At 37.9% G+C, this 22,164-nt stretch overlaps 1 protein-coding gene across 5 annotated transcripts in view; it reads left to right on the top strand.

Moving 5' to 3' along the window:
- Positions 1-22,164, top strand: part of Utrn (utrophin) — a 508,059-nt gene that overhangs the window by 339,575 nt on the left and 146,320 nt on the right. For all 5 annotated transcript variants that reach the window (XM_076858171.2, XM_076858170.2, XM_076858169.2 and 2 more), the window contains one exon: positions 13,004-13,176. In XM_076858171.2, the coding sequence (XP_076714286.2) occupies positions 13,004-13,176 (173 nt within the window). The remainder of the gene's footprint in view (positions 1-13,003; positions 13,177-22,164) is intronic.

The raw sequence follows: 22,164 nt of genomic DNA, 5'->3' as shown, positions 1-22,164 counted from the left end.
TGAGACAGTTATTGTTATTTATGGATATCAAACAAATGCATACTAAAATGTGCTTGTTGTTGCAAGTGACTTACATATTCATTTTATGTCTCACTTCTAATGTGCCAATTATCAAAGATCACATTACTTTTGAGTAACATTATATTTAGCTATTTGAATTTTATGGATTATCTTTGGATTTTTATGTAATCTATTTGTGGTTAACTCTTTAAAAAAAAAGAGCATTTTTGTTGTTGTTGTTGTTGTTGTTGTTGTTGTTCTGGGGGTGTACAGTAGTGATAAAGTATTTGCTTAGTATGAGTGAGGCTATGAGTTCAATGCCCAGACCTAAACAATAAAGAAAACAAAAATAACATTTTCACTTGCTGTCCAGTGTTTGAGATATAGTTACTCTGTAATTAAAAGTAGTTAAGAAATGAAAACTTTTTTTTTCTTTTGAGTAATTCTACCTTCTTTTGAATGATCCATTTTGAATATGGATCCACTCAGTTTTATATCCTTCAACCCACCTTTTTCTACTAAAGAGGGTACCATCATAGCTAGATTTATCCATATCTTAATTTTTGAGTTTCCATAACTGTAATTAAGGGAATTTCAGTTACATCTTCTTTCTTCTGTACTAGCATAGAATGTCTGTTCTGAGAATGGGAAGTTGATACAGAAGCATGAACTGCAGGAATCTGTAGGTGGGAACATGCTCTTCTCTTCGTTTGTCCAGGACACAGGTCCTTTGCAACTGATCTAGGTTCCTTTGCCCTCCTCCTTGGGAAGATCCCCTCCTAGAATGCAGTCTCTCTCCCTCATCTTCTACTCAGTGCTTGCCCTTGTGTAAGGATATAAGACCCATGGGGCTCTTCTAACAACATATCATCCTTAAACACTAGAGAAAGGTGATATTCTCTGTTATTCAGCAGAGTTATTTAATTCCTTCTACTGATATGTGCAGGGGGATGGCATGTTTGCACATGTTCCTCATGACAGTCCTCCAGCACCCTGGGTGGTAGCTGGAAGTTTGCCCAGCTGAGATGGTCCCTTTTCTCTCTCTCTCTCTCTCTCTCTCTCTCTCTCTCTCTCTCTCTCTCTCTCTCTCTCTCTCTCTTCTCTCTCTCTCTCTCCCCTTTATTTATTTTGGGTGGTGGTGGTGGTGGTGATGGTGGTGACAGTGCTGGTGGTTTCTTTTGTCTTGTATTTATGTAAATAGTTTATTTGCTGCTGTTGAAAGATCTCAGCATGTGGCTGCAGACCCCCTGACAGGCCAGGTTTGGTGGCTTGGTCAGTTTCTGTAAGTTTCCTCACTAAGTTTCTGGCAGTTGATCTTCAGACTGATGTCAGTCCTGTTGTGACCCAAATTGCAGATTATTTTTACATATGAATTTTTGAATAACCATTAGATTAACACATTTGTTTTTGAAATTGAAAGTGCCTGTGACTGTGTCTGAATTTGGAGCATGGAGGTGAAACACATTCTGCTAGAAATCCCATAAAGCCATTTCCCCCCGGGGCCATGTAGGTTTTTATGAATAAATAATGAAAATATTTTAAAAGCTTGTTAACTTTTGTATAAATGGACATATGTAAAACACATGCTATTTAAATACTGATATGAAAATAGGTTGGAAATGAAATGGACAGAAAAATGGCTTGCAAATCTAAAACACAATAAGCACATTTTGAAAAAAAAATCCTGATGGGTTTTTGTTCTTTTTGGCTGTTGAATGGAATTTCTTTTCTTGCATGATTAGATGAGTGCTAACACTTTTGATATTTGAACAATTCAAATAGCTTTTTAGGAAAACGTGTATTCTGATCTAAGTTTTTTTCCCCTCCCTTCACTCAGTGCCCTGATATAAATAAAGTAAAATTAGTTATATTAAAATTAAGGTCATTTGTGATGTGTCACCATTAAAAGCACTCTGTGTTTATGACAAAGTGCTGTGCACAACTGGAGAAATACATTTCATATGGACATTCCTTTCGTACTTAGCTTTTATTTTATTGCTATACTAAATAGCTGTGTAATGTAAGAAAGCAAGATCACACTTTGCCTTGGAATGATGTCCATAATCCCAGTACAAGGGAGATACAATTTGGATTGAACTTTTCCTCTAAAGTGCTCACACTTAAAACTTGCAAGATAGTGTTTCTCTGAGAGCCTGTAATAGCTTAACAGCACAATGGAAGACACATTCAGTGAAATTGGTGGTTACTCACGTTTGGGTTCAGTTTTATGTCAGAAACCAGTCAAAACCTCATATGAAAACAGTCTGAATGGCTTTCAGTGGTATCAATGAGATCAAAGGACTTTCCTTTAAAAGTGTTTTCTCCTATCATTTTATCTTTAAAACCTTTTCTTTTAGAAATAATAAAATTAATCACGCCTATTTTCTTTTGTGACTTGTATTGTGTTGTATGTCCACTCCCTTTTGTTTTCATGGGTGGGCTCCCAATGGGAATATGGGTCCAGTGATCCATTCAGGATTGAGACAATGTAAGAGATACTGTACTGAAGTTTGGGGCAGGGAGGCCTCCAGGAAGTGGGAGTGAGCTTCACTTCAAACTGTGTGAGGGGTGGTGGAAAGGGAGGATGCTGATTAAAATAATAAACAACTGCTGGAAAGAGAAGTGGATTACCACAGTGCTGTCAGATCAGCCAGGGGAGCTGCCGGGGCTGACTGAGACTCTTCTCCACAAACCCTGCAGAGGGGACCATGAGGTTTGCTGCTGTGAGAACTTTCTGGACACACAACAACTTTTAAAGCAACTTTATTTCTGCTGCACTGACAGCATCCCTTAGTTCAGGCGGACCTGGGGAAATGGACTGAAACTAGCTTGGTGGTTACCATAGCAACCCCAGCTGCTGGTGCCTGGGAGAGTGGGAACCGGTGGCCTCTTGTCTGATGTTTTCGTGTTTCTTCAGCTAAGAGCACACTCCTCCTTGTTCGAACTCTACATAAAGTTATGCTCTTTGAAAATTGGCTCTTTACCCAGGATTTTTTTTTTTCTTTCTGAAACCAGTCTGAATGGAGGAAGTTGGTAATACTTGGCTCTTTTTTTTCTTTCTTTTTTTTTTTCTCTCATGCAAGTTTCCAGGACATAGCTTCTTTTTTGCCGTGTGTAATTGAGACCAAACTCTAAGCTTGGGGCCAGGAGAGAATAGTGGTGGCCTGCAGGTCATTAGTGAGGTGAGCACAAGGGGATCCTGGGCTTCCCAGAGAAAAAGGAGACCATGCCAGCCTCGTGGAATGCAGCTACCAGAAAGCACAGAAGCAGGTCTCCTTGTGAACTCCGAAGTCCATGAAAAAAGGGACTCACGGTGGGGTCGCGAAAATGTCCCAGCACAAGCTGCTGTTGCTGATGGACCATTGCTCAAGGGCAAGACTTGTAAAGGATTTTACAAAGGATTTTAAAGTATAGCCAGAAAAGATACGGTTTTTAGAAGTTGAACACTGTTGTCTGAAGGAAGTTTGCCAGAAAGATGTAGGCTTCAAGGGCTACTGGACGATGATTGGTCTGAACTTCAGCTTACGGGAATTGCTGACAAAATTTGAAAAGGTATGCGGCAAGCAAACTCATGAATGTTCTCTTTTGCCTTCTTCCTTTCTTCTGTTTCTTTCTTTTCTTTTTTTTCTTTCTATGCATTTTGAAAACAGGTACTTTTTGCTTCCTTGGTTCCTTAATATAACTTAAAAAGCATATTTGCTGTTGATTGCCTCTTTGAAATTGTTTTTCAAGGAAAGCAGTTCTTTTCTGTGGGCAGGAGGGCTTCTCCTGATGCCTGTTAGTTATAGAATTCCACATCAGAAGAGATTGTTTGTACTCACGTCGCTGGTAATTTTAACTGAGATTTATTTTGGGGAGAAAACAAAACAATAACCAAAACCCAGCAACAAACATCAGGTTTTGATGCCAAAGTCTGACTTCATCAGGCGTGGGGATTTTTTTTTTTTTTTTCCATACTACTCAGGTTTGTTTATTTCATCAACCGTTGCTTGTGGAGCCTGCCCCACGTGCAGCCCTGTCTGAGGAGCTAGTTGTTTTATGGTGCCCATAGCCCATCAGCCCTCAGATTTTTCCTTTTTAATCTGGTGTGTTTGCCTTTGGAGTGTTTGGATACACTGCAGAGCTCTAATACTTGGATTAGTGATTTTGCATTGAGTTCTTTTTCCATAGGAAGGCTCTTGGCACACTCTAGGGTATAGTCTAGCCTGCCAAATGTTGCCTTACATTTACAGTTAAACAAAACCAAAAACCTCAACATGCCACCGATGGACTCCTGCCCTCCTTAGCTTTGGATGCCAAGCAGCAATCTTCTTTCAATTTCACTCTTTAAAGAAAAAAAAAAAATCATAAAAAGAACAGAAAGGCGGAGTCCTTCCTCTGTGTGTACAAATCAATTATGTATCAGTTGTTGAAGATGTGCTCTGTGGTTTTCACCATGAATACCCCATGGTTCATTGCAAGTACAGATATAAGTGGGACTGTACTGAGTCATTAAAAGAATAATGGGCTTTTTCTTACAAACCAAAACTGCCAGAGGAAAAAAGATGTAAAACCATGCCATTTGAAAAGTTTGAAAGCTTTTCCAAAACCATTGCAGTCAGCACATGCCTCTTAATTGGAACAGTATAGTGGGAACACTGTGCAGAAAAAACTTAGCTCCTCCTTCATGGCTACTCCCTGTTGGCCAGGGCCGCTCCCCCATCTTTCCTGCACCCCAACTGTAATAGTGAGGATTATGCTTGTAATACGGGGTGGACTTTGACCTCTCGCTTTAATACATTGCTAAGCATCTGAATTCCTGTGAGTAAAATGATGGTTCCCAGTCAGCTTACTCACCAATGTAGAAGGGGTGGGGAAGGGAGAGAATATAAGTGGCAGCTGGGAACAGCAGGTGACAAACTTTATGACCATAAAGAGGTCTTGTTAGCTTGGCTTGTGTAGATTTGTCTGTTTCTTCCTAAAAAGGTGTAGGGCACATGTTACATGAATAATTCATTACTTAGACCCCCTGAGAGGCGGTAATTGTGGGCAATAGCTGGACTTTTGTGTTGTAATTGCTGCTATTAGTCTTAAAGCTTAGGTCAGCTACCAGAGGTGAGTAACTTTGCCTGAGCCTTCAGGCCATTTTATTGGTAGAGAGTTTAGAAGTTCTGGTTATGTTAGTATGTTTCCTCCTTCAAACCTTAGTACCTGAATATTTCTTAATTCTTATTGTAGCAGTTAAGTTGACAGTAAAGAAGTTTACTGGCTTATGTCTGTCAAAGGCTCCATTTGAGTTGGAGGTTTTTTTTTGTTTTGTTTTGTTGTTGTTGTTGTTTTTTAATGAAGGGCAGTTTCTCCATGTGTTTATTTTTATGTTAGACACCTTTATAAAAATCCATGTGATTTCACTTGTAGGAAATTGTCAAACACGAATGTATTTTTCCCCAACTCCTATTTTTAGAAAAAAATCTTTTGTGTATTTTCACAAAAACTGTCTTGTATGTTGAGTTTATGCTACCTTGATTCATGGTCAGGAAAAGTGGAATTATGGGAAGGTATAATTATACCTCTAGATTCCAAAACCTACCTTCCCCCAACTCTAAAAGCAATAATGCCATTTTGAGGCAAAGACAATTGCTTCATGCAAAAGCCACATGAAAAGTTCAGAAGCCAAATGACTGTCTTCCCATATGCTAAGGTAGAATCCTCTTACTGTCAATCCCCTTAGTCCTATCTTTTTGTCCGTATTAGTGATCCCTTTCTAGAGAGTAGTAACCTTAGTGATTTTAAGCTGTTGAGGCCAACAGCTGTGGTGGGGTGGGTCTTTCAGTGATGGCCTAAATGGAATGATAGATCCCAGATGAAGGCAGCAGTTTGTGAAGGTAAATTGAAAGGCAAATGCTAGCTGATATTTTTGAATTTTAGAGAAACCCGGTGGTTTTGTAGTTTTGCAGTTTTCATTCATGCATGAATGCTGACACTGAGAGTCTAGTCCCAAGATGTGTGATGTCAGGATTTTGGTCTTCCAACATTAGCAGGTGGGCAAGTTGCACATGATACTCCTTTTAAATTCCCTTAGAAGGGCAATACTGAAAGTCTTGGGGGATCTAGGAGGCAGGGAGCATTTGGTTCCCAGAAGGTGACAGCTCATTGAGGATCAGGAAACCCCAACTGGAGGGATCCATGAATACTCCAGAGTGACACCTAAGAGGAGGAACTGCTTACTAGGACAGGACAGGATGACCTTGTGGTGAGATGTGACCATGACCAAGCAGGTCCAAATCCTCTAATCAAGGGATGAAGGTGAGCCTATGTGACCATGGAACCTGGGATGACTGTCTTGAGAGTTGAAGCACATAGTTGAATGAAGACAAAAAGCTGGTCCACCATGGTACCTCACTGAAATCCAGTCTGTGGGGTAGTTTATTGCCACTCTGATTTTAATTAATTTTCTCCTGAAAGTACTTCGTAAAGTAAGTGTCTCATGGCTTTAACTACTTTTTTGTTTTTGTTTTTTACTACTAGGGGTGCTTAACCATTGAGCTACGTCCCCAACCCATTTTTATGTTTTATTTAGACACAAGATCTCATTAAGTTGCTTAGGGTCTCACTAAGTTGCTGAGGTTGGCTTTGAACTTTGTGATTCTTCTGTCTCAGCCTCCAGAGCTGCTGGGATTACAGGTGCGCGCCACTGTGCCAGGCTTTTTTAACCACCATTAACATACTGTCCTACTAGAGCCACTTGCCTGTTCACTCTGCTCTTTTTGCCTAGTAGTCACAGAGGATTGAGTAATGGATGATTTTAGCTCAGTGACATTTTGAGTGACTGTTGCTTTTATTAATTTATGTACCCCTGCTACTAAATGATTAATGATAACAGTAGCTCTCTAAGGGTTTTGTTTCTATTTTTAATAGATGATAATTGCACATCTTTATAGGGTACAGAGTGATATTTTGGCACATTTATATATTGCATAACTATCAACTCAGGTGGTTTAGGTTGTCCATCATCTCAAACACTTATCATTTCTTTGTGATGAGAATAGTCAAACTCCTCTCTTCTTTCGATTTTGAATGATATGATACAATATCTTTAAATATAAACCACCTCTAAGGGTTTTTTTTTTTTTCACTTTTTGTAAGCATTTACCTCCTAAGGGATGACTGTAATTTCTTAAAGTTACAATTACAATTTGTATTGATTACTTTGAAATGTCTAATTTTAAAACAGGTGTATCCTGGGTGAGACCCACCAAACTTGACACTTTAAGGCCTACTCATTTATTCAATATTTAATAAATTTTTCTGAAATCCCCTGAACAAAGAGATGGAGTGGACAACAGGAGGCCCTCCCTCTTCAACCTCACAGCCTAGAAGGTGGCTACAGACTTAAGCAATGAAGGTCTCCTTTTTTTTTGGCAGGGGACAGGGAGGTGGGCATTATTGGGGATTGAACTCAGAGGTGCTTTATCACTGATTCACATCCCCAACCCTTTTTATTTTTTTTGTTTTGAGACAGGGTCCTATTGAGTGGTTTAGGGCCTTGCTAAGTTGCTGAAACTGGTCTCAATTTGTGATCCTCCTGGCTCAGCCTCCTGAGCTGCTAGGATTATAGGCATGTGCCACCGCACCCTGTGAAGCAAGGAAGTTTTAAATGATAAGTATGTAATTAAGCAAAAGAAGAGGAAACTCTAAGAGTAATTAATCCCAGTGTTTGTGAAGAGAAATTACATATCAACTGAGATTTACCAGCTGAGTTGAAGATCAAGGAAGGAAGGAAGATTGTGTGCCTGTGTGTACAAGTTTGTGGTGTAGACAAATCGAAGCTTTCTGGGCAATAGGAACTGCTTTGACACAGGTCAGGAATTAAGGAGTTGGTACCCCAGGATTGTAGTTTTAAACATTTAAAATGCAGTCATTCATGACTGGGTTGTCAAGCCTCTTCCAGTTTGATTACCTTTATCTAACTGGGGAAAACAATGTGAGATAATAGTTAGGTTGCATGAAGCATATAGCAAGTGTTCCTTAGGAGCTCATGTTCATGCGCAGATCCTACCTACTTTACAGGTGTCACACCTTAAAAGGGAAGCCACTATATTTTAAAGCAGTCTGATTTTAGTGTGCTTTAGAAACAATTGGCATAGAATTGAGGATTTGGAACATTTTTTGGTTGTGAAAGCAATTTCTGTTTATAGCAGTGTTTACTGTGTTGAAATTTAAAATGTAGTTTGTTTATTAATTCTTTATCATTGCAAATTGTTTTGTTTAAATTAGTTTTTTGTGTGTGGTCCTGTTTTCTGAACCCAAGGCCTTGCACATGCTTTACCACTGACCACACCCCCAGTTCCAAATTATCTTGAAAGTGCACTGAATTGTGCATTTATTCTGTTTAATAGACTTTTTCTACTCTATTGTCTTAAGTATATTTGTGATCATGGATAATGTGAAAAGAACATATTGGCATTGATTTCCTTATTTATAAAGGCTACTGTAGACCTGATTATGAAAATATCTAATATTGGTTTAATATGATTCATTTAGAGTGATTGATATCTGTGAGATTTGTTGCTGAAAGGAAATGCAGTATGCAGAATAATTAATCAAATAATTGGTTGAAATCAATAAAGTAATTGAGATGAATAATCACAATTACTCATTATCTCAGAAACCTCAACAAACTGTCTCAAAACATATTTACATATGACTTAATAACCTTTGGTTATTATCTTAATTTGTTTATTGTATTATTATTTAGATAATATCTGACTTTTTAAATTATGATTTCTCATTTTCAAAACTTATAAAGTGGAGTTCTGATAATTCTAAACTGCCTTGGCGATCTGGTCTGATTTTCAAAGGCTGGGTGGATTTATTTCCTGCCCTGGTTAACTTTATTTAGCCAGAGCTGTGGGATAGAGTAGAGAAATTATTGCTAATCTCACTTCACCTTCAGAACAGATCAGAATTCCTCCAGAGGAAACATTGCTATGGCCATGTAGGGTTAGGTAAATATGCTGTGCAAAAATAAAGCAAGATTATGTCAATGAGACCCCAGGATGCTTCTGTTGGTACAGAAGTGCCAGTTTAGTTAAGGAAGACTTTCTGGTGGTAATCTTCCAACTCTCTGCTTCTCAGAATTCTATCTGTTATAGTCTGAAGAAATAATTCTATTTATCTAGCTATAGACTATTTCATTATAAAACATTATAAATAGAATGTATGTGATATCCATTTTAAAGTGTTTCTAGTTAGATCTTTGTGGGTTATATTATTTGAGGAATGTCCAGGTAAAGATAAAATTAGGATTAGAACGTCAATTATTAAATAAAAAGTGAGTAAATAAATAAATGAATGTTTGCAGAGTTGGTTCTACCAATGAATGTTTTCTTTTATTTGTGGAGTTTGTGTTGACCTGGAGAGTGGGTTTTGTTCCCAGAAAGACCCTGAGGAAATCTCTTTTAGCTTTTGTAGCTGTGTTTTGAAGGGTAGTTCTGAAAGTTTGCATCTGGTGCAATTGATGGAGTTTTAGTTAGAGAAAAATATGTGGTCCTCCTTTTCTTAACCCTTGGCTATTTTTAACCTTCTACATTATATTTATGTTCTTGAAAGTTCCTTTTCAAGTGAATCCTTAATACATTTCTCCTGCCCTGTTTTCATACATTTCTAACATGCAAATGTTTGAGTGCCTGGCTCTGGCTGAGGTGCACATGACTGACTTAAGTTAAATGCTTAGAAGAGCATTGCTTTGTGCTTCTAGGTAGATTACATTCTCATACATTTCAGTAACCATTTAATGCTATTTAACCTTCAAAAGGGCTTACAGGTGACAGAGGTAATCATCAGCAAAACCAAGTCTCCCAGCTCTGCAGTAAGAGTAAAACTGTCGTGGAACTTCACGTCATTTGATGCTACATCAGGGTGCCGTGCCAGCATTTGGATTTTAAAGTAGTGAGTGCATCTATGGAGGAGAGTGATCATTTGAGTCTTAAGTTTCCCATGAAAACTTTGCTGTGCAACCTTATACATAACTTTAGGTGTCCCAGATTAAAGTTTGTAAAACAAAGCATTGAACAAAACAATCACTACATTCTGATTCTTTGTGTTCTCCTGGCTGCTTTGCCACTCACTCAAGATGAACTCATACATTTGCACATTTACCTAAGTCTTGCCTACTATTCTATTTTACATTAGTTTCATTCCATGTAACAGACTGCAAAGGATACACAAGAAATAGTAAGATGAACTTTCTTTTTTAGGAGTTCTTAGTGTATCTGGCTAAGTAAATATGCCACCAAATGTTAAATAAAACAAAATAATGTATGCTGATTTCCTTTTCTTTGATCCTTTTCTGGTTGTTGATTTTCTTCCTAACTGTTGATGATGTGCATATGTGGAAGGGTTTTCCACATATTGGAAGTTGCATTCCAGCCTGGACCTGGGATCACTGGTAGTGCTCTTAAGGAGAGCCTCCCAGAGAACTTAGCGTCATGGCTGGGCCAGTTCCGCAGTGCTGCTGTTTTATTCCATTCATCATTGTTCCAGGGTTGAAAACACATCACCTGATATGATGTAAGGAGCCAAATATGCTTCCTGCTCATGGTATCCAAACTTCCTGATGCTGGAGAATGCTTTCGTGAAGCTTATAAAACTACTTATGTGTGTTAATGCACTTCAGTCTTTCTGCTTTCTCTTGAATATGGAACAAGCAAGCAACTGGGGCCAGTAGCATCAGGATGTGGGGGTTGAAGCTGCCTTGTGATTTTAGGTGTGGTCCTCTGAATACTATGTTTAGGAACTGCTACAGGAAATTTGAGGCCAGGATCTCCTTGGCAATAGAGAGCAAATGGAGAACAAAATGTATCACTGAGTTTCTTGAGAAAAACGACAATCATAAAAATGTATGGAGTAACAAATATTGTCTTCTAACCACACACACACACACAGACACACACACATTTTGAGATGTCTTAAAATGCATTTTAGGACACACAAAAAATCGAATAGTTTCATCCGAGAAACCATGTTGTCCAGGGTATTATACCAAAGAACTTTTTTGTGTGTGTGGTCCTGGGGATGGAAACAGGGCTGTGCATATGCTAGGCACGAGTTCTGCCACTGATATACATTCCCAGCCCCCAGAAACTTTCAACAGAACTTTTTCTTTTCTTTCAGTTTCTTTTTTTTTTTTTTTCATTTCTTCCCACTGAGAATGTAAGCATCTCAAAACAAGATAGTGATGAAATTGTCATTTTCCATGCATAATTTGAGAACCTTGAGTTAGTAAGTTAGGACTGCAGGCTTAGAATTGTGGCATATGTATTTTTAGGGGGACACAAACATTCAGACAAGAAGCAGAGGGTTATAAAATAAAACTGAAGAGCAGTAAAATTATGGTGTTTAAGAGTTTGCTCTTCTTTTGCTAATTCAGATTAATTGCCTATTTCTCTGCTAGGTTGCTTTTTAACATTAACAGTTATTTCTGTGGAAACCCAGCAACACACCTCATGGCCCCCCAGGTGTCTGGGTTTTTTTGTTTGTGTTTATTGATTGTTAGTGGCTGTCACACCAGAGTTTGTCACAACGAGGCTGCTTCTATTTAATTCAGGAAAATTAATATGTATAGTTACAATGACAGGCTTTTGTTAGGAGAGTAGTAAAAAGATAGATTAGATCTTCTACATTTTAAGTTTTAAATTAGTGGCATTTGCCAAGTGTGCTGTTGCATATCTGTAATTCCAGCAATTTGGAAGACTGAGGCAGGAGGATTGCAAGTTTGAGGTCATTTTGGGCAATTTAGTGACCCTGTCTCAAAAAGACAAAAGGGAATGAAACAAAACAAAAAATAGCTCTGGGGTTTAACTCAGTGGCAGAGAACTGGCCTAGTATGCGTGAACTTTGGGTTCAATACTCAGAGCGTGCCCCCCCCCTAATTAACATTTATCTAATTATAACATTTTATAACTTATCTGCTTACAAAAAGAAACCCTGGTGTTTTTTTTCTTTTTTTCTTTTTTTCTTTTTGGTTTTGTTTTTTTGGTAGAAACTCTTTGGAACTCAGAAGTATAAAGAAGAAAACAAAAACTGTAATCCTGTTATAGAGATTATACTATTCTGATTTTGGATTTCTTTTGTCTTTTTCATAGTCTTTTAATGTGCATGCTTAGTTATATACAAATATGTAACTTAAATATTTATTTTAAAAACTAAGTTATAATGTATAATTGTGCACTTCTTTTTAAACTTAATATTATATTATCATTAATGTATTATTACAACTTTTTACTTTAAAACTCTTAATGTGCTTAACATTTTTAAAAATTAATTTTGTTATTTTGACAATAGTTTTACAGATTTTGATATAAATTGCCAAATGCTTTCCTAAAATCTTAATCAGATTTTGTTATTTACAATAATTCTCATTTTATCATCCACTCAAAATTTATTTTATTAAAATGAACCTGCCTAGCATGCGTTAATTGAAGAAAATATTATTTTACGGGTTTTTCTTTCTTAATGAAGGCAAACATATATGAAGTATTCTTTGTAATTTTAGAATAAAAATTATAAGATTGAAAGAGTGAAAACTATTAGTAAGTTTGTCAAAAGGTAAAAAGCATTTAAAATTATATAATATCTTAATGACCTATGTAAAACTTCATATTTTCAGGGAAATTTTGCCCATGTGTAAAGGGAAGAAGAGATATGTTTAACTACTAACCAAAATTCAAAGATTTAACAGCTATGTAGTCTAAAATAGTGACATCTAAATGACAGATATATGAAATTTGGATTATAATAAGTTCAATTTTTAAGATATTACGAGTAAAAGTATTGAAGAATCAGTTATTTTCAATGTGAGAGTTGTAGAAACACATGAAATTGTTATGTAAGGTAAACTGAATTATTTTGCTTGAAAGCAACTCATTTGCAAACATAAAAATCAAAGCTCTATATAAAACTTGCCAGCAATGTTGACACTAAGGTCTAACGTTTGCATTCTCTCTTTGCTTTTTCTCCTTAGGACATCCAGGCGGAAATTGATGCCCATAATGACATATTTAAAAGCATTGATGGAAACAGGCAGAAGATGGTAAAAGCTTTGGGAAACTCTGAGGAGGCTACTATGCTTCAGCATCGACTGGATGATATGAACCAAAGATGGAACGACTTGAAAGCAAAATCTGCTAGCATCAGGTCAGAATAGTTGTTATCAAAATAAAAATATTGAGGGGGGTTGATTTTTGTATATCAGAAAAAGAAAGGGCAGTCCACCACCCAGGCTACCCTCTGGAAAGAGTTCAAGATTAAATGCGAAGATTGTTTTCTTTATTATAGTTTTAACTCCATTTATGTTCAATGCCTTCTACCCGTTGTTCCTCACTGTTCTCAAATGTGCACATCATATTTTACACCTCATAACAGCCATACCAAGATAGTTACCAGTACCTATTAATTACTGTTTGACGTTACTCTTTACCAAGTACTATGTTAGGATGTTTTTGTTTGTGTTTGTGGTACTGGGGATTGAACCCAGCGTGCTCTACCACTGAGCTACATCCTAGTCCGTTTTAATTTTATTTTGAGACAGGGTCTCACTAAATTGCCCAGGCTGGCCTTGATCTTGGAATCTGCCTATCTCAGCTTCCTGAGGAGCTGGGATTACAAGTGTGTGCACCACTTTTAAGGATCTTTACACACATTCCTTCATTGGATATAGTTATATACCCAATAGCAAAGTTTTCCATCAAGGGCTAACTGTATATATGACGGGTGATCCCCAAATTAGATTGCCTAGTGATGTTGTGGCCATTTCAGTTTCTGTTTTCGTCCACTCTGATGTTTACACAATGATAGAATTGCCTAATGGCATGTGTCTCAGGATGTGTGCCTGTTCATGATGCGTGACCGTGCTTGACAAATCCTAGTAAAGTGGATGATAAAAATCCTTTCTTGCATGAGGAAATGAGATTTAATTAATATGAGGAAATTTCCAAGTTTTTGTGCCAAGCCAGTATTCGAATCTTGATCTTTTTGACTCTTGGTATTAAACAAATTTTGCTTCACCATGTTGTTTTTGCATCATATTTGAAGCTGTATTTATATAGATTACATATCTCATTTAGACACTAAAATGGAAAACTGATGATTCATGTCCATTTGGAGAGAATTAAATTAAATGAACTTTAGGATCAGAATTCTGGCCAGGAAGAAGCCTTGAGAAATCACTCGGAGTGACAAGACGAGTGTTATTAGGGGTAAGGAATATTTTAAGGTCATATTTACTAGATGATAGATAGTTCCCAACTGGGTATAAGTTTAGGGGATACTGGCTGAAGAATGGATTATCAAGCACAAATTCCAAAGAAGAATATTTGTAGGAATTCCTAGTTCACTTTCTTTTGTTATATCATGTGTTGAAACATGGACAGCTTTAAAACAAAAGGATCTTGAACTTGATTTTTTTTTTCCTAGTACAAGGGAGTGAACCCAGGAATGCTCTGTCACTGAGCTACATTCCCAGTCATTTTTTTTTTTTTTTATTTTGAGACAGGGTCTCTTAAGTTGCTGATACTGGCCTCAAACTTGTGATCCTCCTGCCTCAGTCTCCTGAATAGCTGGGATTACAGGCATGCGCCATCACCCCAGCCTTTAACTTGCCTCTGATTTATTCTCTTTATCCCTCTGAAATTTACAAACTTAGAATATAAATATTTAACCCACAATATTGTTGCAAAGATTGAATGAGAAAACAATTGCTTCTTAATCTAGTTAGGGCCTGTTCAATGTAGGATCTATTTTTTCATACACAAGGTTGGCTCAGTGGGTCTGTTTCAGGTGGTTTTAGGATTATGTGTAATGATTTCACAGAGAATAGAAATCTTCACTGATTACTAATTGTGAATGATTTTCTTAAAAACTTCTTTCTGAGAAGATGCTCTGTAATGTGTTCATTCTACTGGGGCTCATTGTGAGGAATTTGCATTTCCTCTTTTTCTGAAGGAAAGGGGGTCATGGTAAGGACTTCCTTGTCTGAAGATCCCATTGAAAATTAGCAGCATCAGCCAACTATATGTATATATTTTTTAAAGTAGGAGAAAAGACAGGGAGTGCTGTACACTGAGAAACTGAACTTGAATAAGGCTTGAATTTTCAACTGACTAGATCCCGTTTGGTTGTGACTTTCTGTTCCTCATAAATATAAACAAATAAAAATATTAAAAGTGAAAGCATTCACTGAGGAGCTAGCAAAAGCAACATCTAAGCTAAAGAACTGAAAGCCATAGGGCTTGCTTTGGTGAAGACTGTACACAGTGCTGGAATTTTGAGAGCTTAAAGGATGAGTTCTTGAGTCAGAAGGATTGAATGGCAGCCTACATCATGAACAGATCATTCCAAGTGGAAAGCTTTGGTCCCAGAAATTGTGGGTCTTTCTCGGGAGCTCTTGCCTATCAAGTCACATTTTTTTCTAATCTGAAAAGAAGAGCTCATAAGCTACACTTGGAATATTAACAAATAAGTAAAGCAGTTATTTTTAGATGATGGAGACTATTATATGCTTGCTTTGGTGGACTTATGCATCAAGACAGATCAGACATTCCCATAAAATATGGTAATGAACCAATATGATAATGAATTAAAACAATATTTAGCCTGATAACCTACCTCAGGAGATTCAGGCACTTATTCAAGCATTTAATAAAAACTTACTTCTATGTTTAAGGCATTGTTAATCATAAATAAAATGAGATCCCTCCCCTAGGGGCTTACACATCTGTCAGGTGAATGTAGAGCTCCAAGGGGAGAGTGGTTACTGTCACTTCAGATGACAAAGGCTTCATAAGAGGTGATTCCTAAGCTGGGCCTTGGAAACATGTAGTCCTTCCCCAAACAGACTGAGTGAGGACTGGTGAAGGGCAACTGAACAGGTTTGAAAAGACAAATTACATAAAAGCTAAGAAGTGTAGTCTGGCTGGAAATAGACTTTGTGGCTGGTGTGGTGGGGAAATACAGTGGTGGCTAGAGAAAAGGTGGAGAGAGAAAGGTGAGAGACCAGTCATGGAACCCCTGTGTATACCAGGTTGTGTGTTCCACTGGTGATGGAATTGGGAGCCATTTAGGCAACAGAATTCGTTTGAAACTTTGGAAAAATCCTTCTCACACAACTAATAAGCTTGCATTGGATGAACCTGGTTCTGAAGACAGGAGGACCTGCTTAAGTGACCCTTTCAGCATCGAGGAAAGTGAAAGGAGAGTGTATAGAATTCAATTTACATGCATGGATAGATGGATAGCTCTTTTTTTTTTTTTGGTGCTGGGGATTGAACCCAGGGGTGCTTTACCACTGAGCTACATCCTCCTCAGCCCCCACCCTTTTATTTATTCACTTTTTTTGAGATTGTCCCTACGTTGCTGAAGCTGACTTCAAACTTTCAATCCTGCTGCCTCAGACTCCAAAGCCAGGTTATCTTATTTTCAAAAGATTCTTGTAGGCAAAGAAGACAGGTGAGATAGTGGGGTCAGGGAGTCCAGATAGAGGTGGCAGGTAATTATTGTGAGTTAATTATCCAAAAGGATAAAACATTAGAAGGAGGGGGGTAAAAAAAAAAAAAAGCCTGAGAAACCCTGATACAGGAGGAATGGGTAAAGGAAAGGGAAACCAGTAGAAGAAGCTGAAAACCGGCTGTCCTGGAAGAGGGTGCAGCAGGAAGGAGGGCTGTCATGTGCCAGGGGAGGAGGGGATTTCAGAGAAGGGCAGAGGTCACAGGGTCAGCTGCTTGAAGAAGCGGACTAGATGAGAGCTGCAGAGTCCAGGAGGTAGAAACCTGATTGCAGAGGGCTGAAGAGGTAGAATGGGAAGTGATGAAGTCAAAATAGAGCCCAGGAGAGAAAACCACCATTGCTGTTACCACATTATTAAACATAATTGTCTTGAGCATGTAAGAGCTGGGGGGCTATCGTCTACGTCTATATTGAGCTGCCAGTGCTTTCGCAAGGATTAGCTAACAAAGTGAAAGATTTAGTCTTCATTTTTACCTACAAAAATGGAAAATTTAATTACATTAACATATTCATGATTATTTGGATATTTATAAAAGAAAATGGTTTATTACTTCTTAGTAGTGGATACTCATATAGATAGCACAGCTCAGAAAGAAGTGGCACAGGATACTGTCTAATAGTGTTCTGCTCTGGAGCAACCCTGACTGTTTTCAAACACTGGCTTAGCCATTGAGCAATCATGCCACCATGGGCAGCTTATGAACCTGTAGGAGCCTCAGTTTCCTCATATGTGGATTAAGAGTAACTGCCTTATAGGACTTGCATCATATTTCATGAAATTAGCCTTTTTAAAGTGCCTGCAAACAGCACATGGTAAGTGCTCCCTAATTGTTAGCTATTATTCTTCTCATTGATTACCACTTCATGCTGCACTAGTTAATTCAGAAGATGTAGAAATTCTTCCTACCATCTTTTTTTTTAATCTTAGTCACTAATGTTGGGCATTTTCAAGGAGTTCCACAATAAATAGTTTCTCTCTCTCGACTGGATTCCAAACAAACACAAATGGAAAATGTGCATCAGTAAGAACCTTAATGCTGTGGACATTACTGGCAGAGGCAGGTTGGAGGATTAGCTTAGGGTGAGAGTTGAGCAGGGCTGTTAATGATGCAGAATCCCCAGTAGTCAGGGTCAAGGTAGCTTCCCAAGTGGAAGACCTCACAAGGAAGAGTAGAAAAGAACTCTGTCTGCAGGCCTGTTCTCAGGAGGAAAGAACAGACCCAAACACATCTGTTCCTTCTCCCTGTGTTTGCAGAGCAGAATTGTCACTACCTTTACCAGGGAATGAGTGAGTGAAAGGGTGGAGAAGAGGCCAGAGTGTGTTTAGTGAGAAAAATCCCTTCCCACGGAGTGGGGGAAAGTTCTCACTAGCAAATATGTGGAGGCAGCCTTGCCCTGGCCTCCTGCCTCCTTCATCCTTATACCACTGATTACTAGGGAGCTCCCTGTTCAGCTCTGCTCCTCTGCTCTTTCCTCGGGGTCCTTTAAAGCCCAGTGTACTCCATACACTGGGTTCCTCTGTGGCCAGATTCTCCTGTTAATATTTCTGTAAGTTCATCCATCACTTTCCCCTGTAATTAATTGAAAGTTGCCCTTTTCCTTGATTATCTACTTTACTTGGAAACACTCCTTAATAGTGGTTAATTTCCCCATTTTCCTCACCTAAAAGCCAATGGGAATATCCTAAGTATTTAACTGCTATGGACACCAGACCCCAGAATGAGAGCCATAAACCGGGCGTAGAAGGTGCTTTGGTGAGACAGGAGCCCTTCACACAGGAATGAGACGGAAGTTGGAATCTTGTGGCTGCTAACCAAGCCTTGCAGGCTCTTAGAATGATCACATCCACTTTTCCACCCTTTCATTGTCTTCCTCCTGCTTCCTGCTCATGTACAGGAGGAAGCTGGAGGAAAGGCCCTCTTGTACACGTCTTGTTGCTTCTAACATCCTACTTAGCTTTTTATCCTCCATCTTTTTCTCACCTGTCATTTTGTCAATATCCATACTGATAACATTTTATTTTAATTTCCAGGCTTCTTTTTACTTTATCTTTAAAAGCCTTCATCTGTATTCTGTTCCCATAGACTGGCCATCGTGAGACTCAGCTTCCGTCTCCATGTCATCTTGGCATCCCAGAGATGGTTTCAGGAAACAGGCTGTTCTCCAGAGCACACGTTTATTTGACTGTTTCCACTTGGCCATGTGTGTCGGCATGTGATTGGTTTTCCCTGTTAGAAAAGAGACCTCATTTGTATCAAATCAGAATTGTTTACAATAACATCAATAAACACTCTCCTTCACATTAAAATGATAGTCCCTCTCCAGAGAGAGGCACCCTTCTCCATTAGTTTATTAAATACCAGGACCATTTATCTACTATTATCTACCTTTATAATTTTATCCAGTGTGATTCTGTGTGTTGTGTGCATAATGAATTTACCCTATCCCAGCTACCTGTAAATTGTTTAAAATTGTGCCTCTTCCAGTATTTTCAACTATGGAATTCTTAGCTTTCTTTTTATTGTTTCCCTTCTTCCTGAACCTGCCCATCATTGTTTGTGTGTTTTGTTTTTGTGGTGCCCACGATGGAACCCAGGTCCTCTTGCATGCTAGGCAAGTGTGGTACCACAGAGCTCTGCCTCCTCCACCACCCCTTTCATCCCTTCACATCTCTTTCTTCTAATCTCTAGTTGCTTGAACTTTTCTCATTTCGAACTGCTTCAACCCCTTCTGTCCAGCTTGGAGTTCACTCTAAGACATTTTAGTAAAGTCAGAATTGAATACCCAATTCTGCCGGCATTTCTGTTTTTCAAATCTCTGACACCAGAAGATGCCCAGACCCTTTCTGTTCCCTGCTTTTTGTCTTGGGCTGCCTAACATGACCTGAGAAATGTTAACATTTTTTTCTACTATAATTTGACACTTTCTACTTGCACTTAGTATTTATATTCTGAATAATTTTTTATCATATTTACTACTTTGCCTATTTGAAAAGATTTCATTCCTCTTTAGCTCCAAAACTTCCTCTCTGCAGGTGGTCTTGCTGCATTCTTTTCTGAGGATAAGGTCATCTCATTGATCCTCACCACCCAGCTCCTTGGAGTGTGTGATACACGTGGGTTCTGTATTTCAAATTATTTTTTGTGTTGAGGTTGATGTTGTCATGGCATTTGCTCTAATTTAATGTACCATTTCTAGGAAAAAGAATACCAATATTTATTGAATATTTATGTGCCAGATTCACCGTAAGTGCTTGTCAGGCATTACCTCTTTTGACCATGGTGTGGTCACTGGAACCAAGAAATGATATGTGGCTTACTATCTTAAATGACTTTTTCCTTTCTTTGGATGAGTACAACTAAGCTTTTTAAATACTGAAATCTAATGTGCCCACTATTCTTTAGCAATCTAAAAACAATACATATGATTATATATTTCACTTATATCAGTATAAGTGGAGATACATAAAGATTTGTAACTTCAGCTAGAAGATAGGCTCCTAGGGACTTTGTGATGTTTTATATTCACTGGAAAAATGTGAATTGGAAATATACTAATAAACTCAGGACAGTGAAGGACATGGTTTAAATTTTATGTTTAATTATTTAATGCCTGATTATGTTAATTAAATAGCCACTTATCAGCTTAATGATACTGAATGTAGATCCTTATTAACTTATGATTTTAAAGGCCAATGAAGTTGTCAAATCAAATGAAAACAGAATTCAAAGGTAAAATTCTATCTTCCCTTTCTTTTATGAGCCTCTTAAAAATGCAGGGCACCTTTTTAAAAGCCCTCAGAAGAAATTAACCTTTAACATCATCATTTACATCTAATGCTATCACATTTTTCAATGTCATTGTCACCACTTTTGGCCTTTGAGAGATGATTTTGTTAACCATATTATAAAACTACTGAAATTCCCTTTTCCCAGCAGTACTAGAGAGAGAGTCTACCACTTTTTTCCCTCTGGTGCAGTGCTTTACAGTAGAACTTTCTGTGATGACGGAAATGGTCTGTATCTGCTGTGGTCAGCACAGTAGCCATGAGTCATATGTGACACATTGAGCATTTAAAATGTGGCTAGTGCAGCAATGAACCGAATTTCAAATTTTATTAACTTTACTTAGCCTAAGTTTAAATAGTCACATGCTGCCAGTAGACACCACATCAGGAGACAGCTTTGTCTTTTTATTCAGTGCAAACTGAATTCCTAGGACTTGACTCTTTTTTCCTGGTAGGTCTTAATTCCCTTCTGGGAACAGGAATAATCCTCTTTTAATGTTGCCTATTTTTCTTGAATTAATTAAGGTATTCTCTTTTATTACTGCCTAATTTATAATACGTGAGGTTTACCACAAACCAAAAAGAAATGACGTCTGTAGTAAAATGTGAGGTTTAATTCTGTGCAGTCCTCACACAATAGGAAGTACTATGTCTTTGTCTCCTGTTAACATGGGTTGTTATATTCTTTGGTCAACCTACTTTCCAAATGTATCTTCACTTGACTACAGATGTATCAGGGCCATTTACCTCTGCCTGAGTATTACTATGATGAGAGTAGGGTGTAAAAGGGCTTGGACTTTGTATTCCCAATTCTCACCACTGCTTCCTAAGGAAGTCCCCACTTCTCTGATCCACAGTTCCTCCTGAAGCTGTTATCAGGTTTCCTACCTTGGAAGTATGTTTGTTCACTTGACTCTCTCCTTTCTTGATTCTAGAGCTTTGAGAGCATGGCTTTCTGTTTCTGAAACATGCCTGAGAACAGAGTGGGCACTCCAAAAATATACGTACTGAATACCTGAAAAACTGTTTCAACAATGCCCTTCCCCACTCGCTCATCACTCACACCAGTTTTATGTCTGTCCACTGGAGAAGGAATAATAACTTGTTTGAAGATACAGTTTCTTTGAAAAGTGGAAACTGTTGTGATTTAAAACAGATATTAGTTATAATTCCCTTTGTAGATCTATTTCTACTCTATGTAAATAATGAAGTACTAGTTTTATGGATCATTATCTTCTAACAAGATTATGCACTGTATTTTTTATAAGTATTCACTTAAATATAGTTTAATGGATATATGTATATAAATATCCATTGCTTTGGGTACATCAAGTACCCAAAGGATAAACTGCAAGCAGGGAAGTTAATAAAAGTCAATTATTTAAAAATGTGAGTTCCCACAGATGCGTGTGAGATAAAGCAATGTTTAAAGTAAAGATTCTGAAAACATGATTGATGACCTGTTATCTGTCGTCTCGAGAGGTTTACATTTTAAAATGTTTATAGTAACATTCAGAAAGTACAACACAAATTTAAGGTTTCTTTTTACAAAGCATTCAATCCACGGCCCATGAAAAGGCTTTTATCTTTGAAGATGAAAGAATTAAAATGCAACTGGAACACGGAAGGCTCCTACAGAAGCACACATTTATTTGGGCATATGGTAGTAATCTACCAAACACGAAGGTAGAATCTATTGGAAAATAACCAGAACAGATTTACCAGGCGAAGATTGTACCAGATGAGTTTGCTTTTAACTATGGGAAGGTTAAAGATGTAGAGAAGCACATCCCCAATATTTTCCTTTTTATTTCAAAGCCACTTTGGCATCTCTT

This window comes from Callospermophilus lateralis, chromosome 6 (genome assembly GCF_048772815.1).
Source record: "Callospermophilus lateralis isolate mCalLat2 chromosome 6, mCalLat2.hap1, whole genome shotgun sequence".
NCBI classification, from domain to species: domain Eukaryota; kingdom Metazoa; phylum Chordata; class Mammalia; order Rodentia; family Sciuridae; genus Callospermophilus; species Callospermophilus lateralis.
The sequence above is the reverse complement of the archived record's forward strand: the minus strand, read 5'-3'. Positions and strand labels throughout refer to the sequence as shown.